Source organism: Sander vitreus, chromosome 5, assembly GCF_031162955.1.
Source record: "Sander vitreus isolate 19-12246 chromosome 5, sanVit1, whole genome shotgun sequence".
In the NCBI taxonomy this organism is placed as follows: Eukaryota; Metazoa; Chordata; class Actinopteri; order Perciformes; family Percidae; genus Sander; species Sander vitreus.
In genome coordinates, this window is record NC_135859.1 from 36,222,966 (window position 1) to 36,232,965 (window position 10,000).

Consider the following 10,000-nt stretch of genomic DNA (forward strand, 5'->3'; position numbering starts at 1 on the left):
AGACATCAGCTCAGACTGCTGAACACACCTGACTACAGGAGACATCAGCTCAGACTGCTGGACACACCTGACTACAGGAGACATCAGCTCAGACTGCTGAACACACCTGACTACAGGAGACATCAGCTCAGACTGCTGAACACACCTGACTACAGGAGACATCAGCTCAGACTGCTGGACACACCTGACTACAGGAGACATCAGCTCAGACTGCTGGACACACCTGACTACAGGAGACATCAGCTCAGACTGCTGGACACACCTGACTACAGGAGACATCAGCTCAGACTGCTGGACACACCTGACTACAGGAGACATCAGCTCAGACTGCTTGACACACCTGACTACAGGAGACATCAGCTCAGACTGCTGAACACACCTGACTACAGGAGACATCAGCTCAGACTGCTGGACACACCTGACTACAGGAGACATCAGCTCAGACTGCTGAACACACCTGACTACAGGAGACATCAGCTCAGACTGCTGAACACACCTGACTACAGGAGACATCAGCTCAGACTGCTGAACACACCTGACTACAGGAGACACCAGCTCAGACTGCTGAACACACCTGACTACAGGAGACGTCAGCTCAGACTGCTGAACACACCTGACTACAGGAGACGTCAGCTCAGACTGCTGAACACACCTGACTACAGGAGACACCAGCTCAGACTGCTGAACACACCTGACTACAGGAGACACCAGCTCAGACTTGGGGAGTACGTATAGTTGGTGCGGTTCGAGTACGGATCACGTTCTCACCACAAACGAACCGCTCCAGAGTTGGATTGAAAGCGTAGCGAGACCTCCTCTTCAAGCAGGTCTCTGTACGCTTGTTTGGTCCGCTTTTGGTGCGCACCAGAGTTCGATTCCCGCGTTCTCACCCGCCCAAACGAACCGCACCAGCGGGGCAAACGACCACTAGTTTGATTCAACCAAACTAAAGGCTGTCGGTGTGAAAACGCCCTGAAGTCCAGTTCAGACCAAAGATTCGTGACGAGACTTCGCCGTAGAATGAAAGGTATATTTTTTAGTTTCCTTGCTTTCTTTCCTTTGCAGCGGGGACCTGCAGGTGACCGGGAGTGCCCACTGCACGTACCAGACTTCTCAGCGTGCGATAGGCAAAGATAACTTCACTCTGATCCCAGAGGGAACCAACGGCACAGAGGAGAGGATGTCCCTGATCTGGGACAAATGTGTGGTGAGTTTGATGCGACCCACTTTTCAGACCACATGTGTCAAGCTCAAGTCCGGCCCCCTGCAGATTTAGATCCAGCCCGTATATACATTTTGGCCTGCCTAGTTGTGCGCCAAACCACAAACACAAGAAAGTGTGTTTTATACTACAATTACCTGACATTCAAAGCAGACATATGGCAGATTTACCAACTCTGAGACTCAGAAATTCCCCCAAAAGCAGAGAGAGAGTTTTCATATTCAGGCTGTGAAATCAAGGAAAAATGTTTTTCTTGATTTCCTAAGTGCTGTGATGGCTAAGGAACTCTTTTGATGACTTTTGTAGGGCTTCATGTCAACAAAAATGCGACAAAAAGCGTCCAAAAATGTCAGAAAAAGCAACAAATGTACAAAAAGGTGACAAATGTCTGAGAAAGCCACAAAAAAGTCAGAACAAAAACAACAAAAGAGGAAAAAAGCTACCAAAATGTTAAAAAAAAAAGTGACATGCATCTCAGCCCAGAGTAAGGTTATTCTCCCCAAAATAAGTTTCCTTTTTATCTTTAAAGAAATTGAAACTTTCACCGTCTCCCGCAACTTCATTGCAACAAACATACAAAAGACATCGCAATATTTTACAAAAGCTCCCACAAAATCAGGCATTTTGGGCCGCAACAATCCCAAAAAAAGGCCGCGAAATCCTGGAGGGACTGCTTATTGGCGTTAAAAGGAATGTGCATTAATGTGTATATTTTGACATCTCTCCAAAAAGGACCAGAACCCAAACTCTAAACATGCAGCGCTGAGCTGTTTCTGGTCGCAGAGAGATAAGGGTCAGGGCCCTATTTTAAGGATCTGAGGTCACGGCGTGAAGCGCCTGGTGCAGGTGTGTTTAGGGCGTGTCCAAATCCACTTCTGCTAGTTTGACGGCTGATAAAAAGGCTCCGTGATCCGGGCGCATGGTTCTAAAGTTTATGTAAATAAACGGTGATGCTATAGCGAGAGCAGAGTTGGGGATTTGTTCCTTTGTTTCCAAGTAAAACTAACATCACAAATGAACTCACGTTCTGCCACAAACTCTGCTCAGCTGACGTAAATCATCTCGGATCGGAGGAGATCTGCCCGTATCGGCTCTGATCGGCTTTCTAAAGGGTTGACCTTAGTGTCTTCATTAATCAGAGGTGTGTTCTGGGCGTAACATGCAATCAACCAATCAGAGATCATCTCCCATTCCCTTTAAAAGCCAGGCGCGTTTGGACCTTGGAGCATTGCTGTTATGATGGAGGATTTGCTCCGTAATATTTGTATTTGTAATCTTCTGCATGTGTGTGTGCTGCTGTGCGTCCCTGTGTGTGTGTGTGTGTGCTGCTGTGCGTCCCTGTGTGTGTGTGTGTGTGCTGCTGTGCGTCCCTGTGTGTGTGCTGTGCGGCCCTGTGTGTGTGTGTGTGCTGCTGAGCGTCCCTGTGTGTGTGTGTGCTGCTGAGCGCCCCTGTGTGTGTGTGTGCTGCTGTGCGTCCCTGTGTGTGTGTGTGTGCTGCTGTGCGTGTGTGTGTGCTGCTGTGCGTCCCTGTGTGTGTGTGTGCTGCTGTGCGTCCCTGTGTGTGTGTGTGTGTGTGTGCTGCTGTGCGTCCCTGTGTGTGTAACAAGCATAGTGTGCACGTGCCGTGCACGAGTCTAGGAGCATTTTACTAATGCTCTGTTAAAATAACAATGAAATGCTGCGTTATTGACTTTAGACCAGGTTTTTGTTGGTCAATGGTGCCATCACTTCCCACTGCCTCAGGATAGCAATACTCCCAGAATTCTGCGTCCCCAGTGCAAGATAGGGCCCGAAGCCTCTTTGGTGTTTGTTATATTCTTCACTGTACAGTCCTTCCAGAAAAATGAGTTTTTTTGTGATTTGTTTTGGGCAAAAATCCTTGATTATGCGTCACGCTTTCTTAAAAGATGTGATGGAATATGCGGGATATTTATGCAATTGCGGGAACTTGCAGAAACTGTGATGTCATCGTGGCTTCATCGCGGGATCTGCAGCTTTTAGAGATGACGTTCACGTCGCGTAATTACGTCTCTTCATAACGTTCTCATGGCAGCAGGTGAAAACGGCTGCTCTCGTGTGAAGTAAACGCGACATTTTTCATCTTTCTGCTAAGATATTTGGGACTTTTTTGCAACGAAAATGTGGGGATTATGAAATCATGCAAGCATATATGCATATTTTGCACGGAAATCTGCAGTTTATGCAGCGTATTTGAACAAATGCGCAGATTTATTGAATAAATATGCAGACTTGGGCTGATTATGCATTGAGTTATGCAAATAATCACATTTTTTTTGGAGGAACTGACTGTTATGTTATCATAACCTGGACTACGACGTAACATTAACCCTTTATTAGTCCAACAAGCATGTCTTTACTGTACAGCAGCATGGCCAAAGCTAGAGTTACCCACAATCCATCAGGTGTATCTCAACTACGGATCTAATAGTAGCCCAAAATACAACAACAGTGTTTGTAGCTTTGTCTAAATACGCAACGGCATCAGGAAAACGCTTTGCTGGACAACCAGCTGTGGATGATTCAGTTCATATAGAGATATAACGTGCAGATGTTTGTTCCCCAATGGCCAACCGATTGGTTGAAAAGTCGGTAGTATTTCAGTCGACTCAAGCTTTTCTTTGGTTGAATAAAGCCCTAATAATATTTGTTTTTCTAAAAGGTGACTGGCAAAATGGACGAGAACCAGTTTGTGGCGGTGACGAGCACAAACGCAGCCAAGATCTTCAACCTGTTCCCCCGTAAGGGGCGCATCGCTGTGGGCTCGGACGCCGACCTCGTGCTGTGGGACCCAGACGTCACCAAGATCATCTCGGCTAAGAGCCACAACCTGGTCAGACTCTGCAGTTTCTAACCATTCATGTGTCCCAGACATGTTGAGACTTTATACTAGAAGTTCTGTTTTTGCTGCTGACAGACTCAGATTATTATTCTAAGTGTCTGACAACATTATGAAAGGATCCCTACAGAGATAGACCTTTTAGTTAAAGAGTAAGATCCTTTTAGTTTAACATGAAACAGCCCCGAAATCACCATCACCAAACTACACCAGACTCCATGTAAATAATCAGGACTTTTAGCGTGTATAGCGCCAGCATATCTCCACCAGACTCCATGTAAATAATCAGGACTTTTAGCGTGTATAGCGCCAGCATATCTCCACCAGACTCCATGTAAATAATCAGGACTTTTATCATCGTAAAACACACTTCATTCAAAGTGGACAGAAACTAAATAAAACTACCAAAAGCCGTCTTGGTTCATCTTTCCACTGTTCCAACAATCACCACTCTGGTTTGGTTGAAATAAACCCTTAATTCACCCATTTACATGTTGAAATATGCTGGCTCTATACACGCTAAAAGTCCTGATTATTTACATGGAGTCTGGTGGAAATATGCTGGCTCTATACACGCTAAAAGTCCTGATTATTTACATGGAGTCTGGTGGAAATATGCTAAATCTTACTCTTTAATGAAACTCCACGAGAGTGGACAGAAATTCACGCTGTCGCCTTTTTTGCAGTAGTGAAATATTTGGTGATATAAATAAAAAACAAATGGCAATATAGTTGCCGTTTAGTTTTATTGTTTCTTGAAGATATCTTCTAACCTTTGTGTTGTCTTCCCGTCGACCTGCAACTTTGGGTTTTTCTGGGTCAAAATTTCAACGTTTTGTTGTTCTATTTCTACACTTTTCTCTACGTTTTTGTCTATTTCTTTCCATTTTTTTGTCACTTTTTTGGTGTTTTTTTAATTAAGTTTTTGTCATTTTTTTAAACATTTTTTTCACTTTTTTTCACTTTTTTTTATTGTTTTTGTCATTTTTTTTAAACTTTTTTTTACACTTTTTTTCACTTTTTTTTTATTGTTTTTGTCATTTTTTGAACATTTTTTTTCATTTTTTTGGGCGTTTTTTTAATTATGTTTTTGCCACTTTTTTAACATTTTTTTCATTTTTTGGGGTGTTTTTTTAATTATGTTTTTGTCACTTTTTCCGATGTTTTTGATGTTTTGTCTTCTCTTCCCAGGCTGTGGAGTACAACATCTTCGAGGGCACAGAAGTGCGTGGCGGTCCGGTGGTGGTGATCAGCCAGGGCAAGATGGTGCTGGAGGAGGGCAGCCTTCACCCCACGGAGGGCTGCGGCCGCTACGTCAGCCGCAAACCCTTCTCTGACCACGTGTACAAGAGGATCAAGGCTCGCAGCAGGGTGAGGTCTAACGCCACGTAGTCGCACCTCTGAGCAGGCGCACTAAAGGCCGACTTACAGTCCTGTGTTTAATCTATGTACGTGGAGATACCGACCTACGCCGTAGCCTGACGTACAGCTCTACAGAAACAGAACTACACGTCACACACACGCACGCACGCACGCACACACACACACACACACACACACACACACACACACACTGACACTCACACACACACACACACACACTGACACTCACACCCAACACACACACCCAACACACACACACACACACACACACACACACACACACACACTCCCAACACACACACTCACTCCCAACCTCCCAACACACACACACACACACACACACACACACACACACACACACCCAACACACACACACACACACACACACACACACACACACTCACTCCCAACACACTCACTCCCAACACACCCAACACACACACCCAACACACACACACACACCCAACACACACACCCAACACACACACCCAACACACACACACACACACACACACACACACTCCCAACACACACACTCACTCCCACACCTCCCAACACACACACACACACACACACACACACACACTCACTCCCAACACACACACACACAACACACACACTCCCAACACACACACTCACTCCCAACACACTCCCCACACACACACACTCCCAACACACACCCCACACACACACACACTCCCAACACACCCCACACACACACACACTCCCAACACACACACACACACACTCACACACACTCCCAACCTCCCAACACACACACACACACACACACACACACACACACACACTCTCAACACACACTCCCAACACACACACACATGCACTCCCAACACACACACACACACACTCCCAACACACACACATGCGCACACACACACACACACACAACACACACACACACACCCCCAACACACACACACACACACACACACACACACACACAGACACACACACACCCCAACACACACACACACACACACACACACACACACTCCCAACACACACCCAACACACACACACAGACACACACAGACACACACAGACACACACACACACACACAGACACACACAGACACACACAGACACACACAGACACACACACACACACACACACACACACACACACACACACACACACACACACGTATACATATGCCAGCCCTGCTATTCTATAAAGAGATTGCTGCAGTATAAGACTTGTTTTTGGAGTCAGTGGATGCAGCTTTGAGGAGCTTCAGCGTTGGCTTCACGTTTCAGACCTGGAAGTTGCCGTTATAGACCTTTTTCACGGCAGACATGTTGACGTGTCATAGTAGGAACAGCCCAGGTGTATTCAGAACCATTAATGATGGCTGCGTTCCCCTTAGGAGAGGTCCTGGTGGTGTTCATGCTGACTCACTGAAGTAGCTCACTGGGACACTAGATGGAACTGAGCCATCGTTGAGGTTATCAGGTTCAGCTGAGCTCTTCCTACTACGACAAGTCAACGTGTCTGCTGTGATAAAAGGTCCAAATGCTCTGACCAAAACGTGACTCTACACTATTTAACAGCCTTTACAAAAATACTTTGTGGACAATTCAGATTGTATTAAGAAGTTTTGAGTTTCAGAGCTGCAACGAATAATCAAAAAGTTTGAATTTGAGTCAGTTACAACGACAAAGAAACAACAACAATAATGAATGAAAAACAACAGAAAAAGGCAGCAACTGTCTGTGTGTGTGTGTGTCTGTCTATGTGTGTGTGTGTGTGTGTCTGTCTGTGTGTGTGTCTGTCTGTGTGTGTGTCTGTCTATGTGTGTGTGTGTGTGTCTGTCTGTGTGTGTCTGTCTGTGTGTGTCTGTCTGTGTGTGTGTGTGTGTCTGTCTGTGTGTGTGTCTGTCTGTGTGTGTGTGTGTGTCTGTCTGTCTGTGTGTGTCTCTGTGTCTGTCTGTGTGTGTGTGTGTGTGTGTCTGTCTGTGTGTGTGTGTGTGTCTGTCTGTCTGTGTGTGTCTCTGTCTGTCTGTCTGTGTGTGTCTGTCTGTGTGTGTCTGTCTGTGAGTCCGTCTGTGTGTGTCTGTCTGTGTGTCTGTCTGTCCGTCTGTGTGTGTCTGTCTGTGTGTCTGTCTGTCTGTCTGCGTGTGTGTGTCTGTGAGTCTGTCTGTGTGTGTGTGTCTGTCTGTGTGTCTGTCTGTCTGTCTGTGTGTGTGTGTGACAAGTCAACATGTCTGCTGTGAGAAAGGTCCATAGAGAAACTACATCCTTACTAACCCAGCTGGTGGTCTGATGGGTCGGGTGTGTTTGTTTAGCTCACAGAGGTGCGCGGCGTCCCGCGAGGCCAGTACGACGGGCCCGTGTGTGAGGTGACTGTGACTCCCAAGCTGACGTCCACGGTCTCCGTGGTGAAGACGGCTCCGGTGAAGCAGCAGCAGCAGCAGCAGCAGCAGCAGCAGCAGCCCGCTCACCAGCCGGTGCGCAACCTGCACCAGTCTGGCTTCAGTCTGTCTGGTGAGTGACAGCACACATTTAAAGGGCAATCGACCCTATTTTCCCATGTTTTTGTTTCTTAAAGCGTAACTCTCGCCCAAAATGCAACCTAGGGTCTTTTTGTGAATGTACCTGAGTCAAACTATCGTTTAAAAGCATATTTAGGACGGAAACACCACTTTTAAGATGTACCGTATTCTGGTTTTTGCGTCAAATGGCCTTTTGAATGGGAGAGCTAGGGGTACTACTATGCTAGACTCAGATTATTATTCTAAGTGTCTGACAACATTATGAAAGGATCCCTACAGAGATAGACCTTTTAGTTAAAGAGGAAGATCCTTTTAGTTTAACATGAAACAGCCCCGAAATCACCATCACCAAACTACACCAGACTCCATGTAAATAATCAGGACTTTTATCATCGTAAAACACACTTCATTCAAAGTGGACAGAAACTAAATAAAACTACCAAAAGCCGTCTTGGTTCATCTTTCCACTGTTCCAACAATCACCACTCTGGTTTGGTTGAAATAAACCCTTAATTCACCCATTTACACGTGGAGATATGATGGCTCTATACACGCTAAAAGTCCTGATTATTTACATGGAGTCTGGTGGAGATATGCTGGCTCTATACACGCTAAAAGTCCTGATTATTTACATGGAGTCTGGTGGAGATATGATGGCTCTATACACGCTAAAAGTCCTGATTATTTACATGGAGTCTGGTGGAGATATGCTGGCTCTATACACGCTAAAAGTCCTGATTATTTACATGGAGTCTGGTGGAAATATGCTGGCTCTATACACACTAAAAGTACTGATTATTTACATGGAGTCTGGTGGAAATATGTTGGCTCTATACACGCTAAAAGTCCTGATTATTTACATGGAGTCTGGTGGAGATATGCTGGCTCTATACACGCTAAAAGTCCTGATTATTTACATGGAGTCTGGTGGAGATATGCTGGCTCTATACACGCTAAAAGTCCTGATTATTTACATGGAGTCTGGTGTAGTTTGGTGATGGTGATTTCGGGGCTGTCTCATGTTAAACTAAAAGGATCTTCCTCTTTAACTAAAAGGTCTATCTCTGTAGGGATCCTTTCATAATGTTGTCAGACACTTAGAATAATAATCTGAGTCTGTCAGCAGCAACAACAGAACTTTTCGTGGACGCTAACTGACCCAATTGTCCATTAACGTTACATTGCAGCTTGTTTCTCTTCGGTCTCGCTTAACACTGGACCAACATCGAAGGCCCTTACACACACAAACATAGGGAAATAGACCCCAGGTTGATAAATACTGAAGTTACCTTTTTAATTCCTGGCACTTGTTCACAACAAGACATCCGAGTTACATTGTACGATATCTTTATGTTTTGTATTTAGGGGCTCAAATTGACGACAACGTTCCTCGTCGCAACACTCAGCGCATCGTGGCTCCGCCCGGTGGGAAAGCCAACATCACCAGCCTGGGATAAGTCCTCTCCTCCGCCGGGCCCGGGGGGGCTGCAGGGCAGCGTGGGACCAGAGGCCGCTCTGACTGCTGTCATCACATCTGGTCACATCTGCACCCCACACACACACACATGCACTCTATCCATTCTTCTTCCTCACTACCACTCCGTCACTTCATGCACACTCACAAAGAGCGTTATTCCATTTAGTTTCCTCTTTCCTGCCATATTCCATTGTCACGGAAGGATCAAGTGAATTGAAGCAGCTTTTCTGTTGTTTCTGGGGTTTTTTTTATTTGTTTTTTACCCTCTGAAGGATGACTAAATATATCAGTGATAATACAGCACAGAAATGTAGTTTAGTATGCCAGATTGAAGAATCTCTCTCTTTCGTACACCTCCTGCACACTGCCTGCGTGGCGTGAGCGTGGCGTGTCAGCTGCGTGGGCGTTTTCTATGTCTTTGCACACCAGAAACGTGTCTGACTGCTAGCCTTGTCTGTACACATGTATGTTTCCCATAAACATAAGCATAAATATAAGACAACGTCTGCAGTATTGACGGCAAAATAGGCTCCAGAATATTTCCTTCT

The 10,000-nt window shown here is 45.6% G+C and overlaps 1 protein-coding gene across 1 annotated transcript in view; it reads left to right on the forward strand.

The window, feature by feature from the left end:
• Positions 1 to 9,750, forward strand: part of dpysl2a (dihydropyrimidinase like 2a) — a 29,645-nt gene extending 19,895 nt beyond the window's left edge. The window contains exons 10-14 of the mRNA XM_078251672.1: positions 1,066 to 1,207; positions 3,903 to 4,073; positions 5,271 to 5,450; positions 7,769 to 7,967; positions 9,341 to 9,750. Of these exons, the coding sequence (XP_078107798.1) occupies positions 1,066 to 1,207; positions 3,903 to 4,073; positions 5,271 to 5,450; positions 7,769 to 7,967; positions 9,341 to 9,432 (784 nt within the window). The 3' untranslated portion in view covers positions 9,433 to 9,750. The remainder of the gene's footprint in view (positions 1 to 1,065; positions 1,208 to 3,902; positions 4,074 to 5,270; positions 5,451 to 7,768; positions 7,968 to 9,340) is intronic.
• The last annotated feature ends 250 nt before the right edge of the window (positions 9,751 to 10,000 follow it).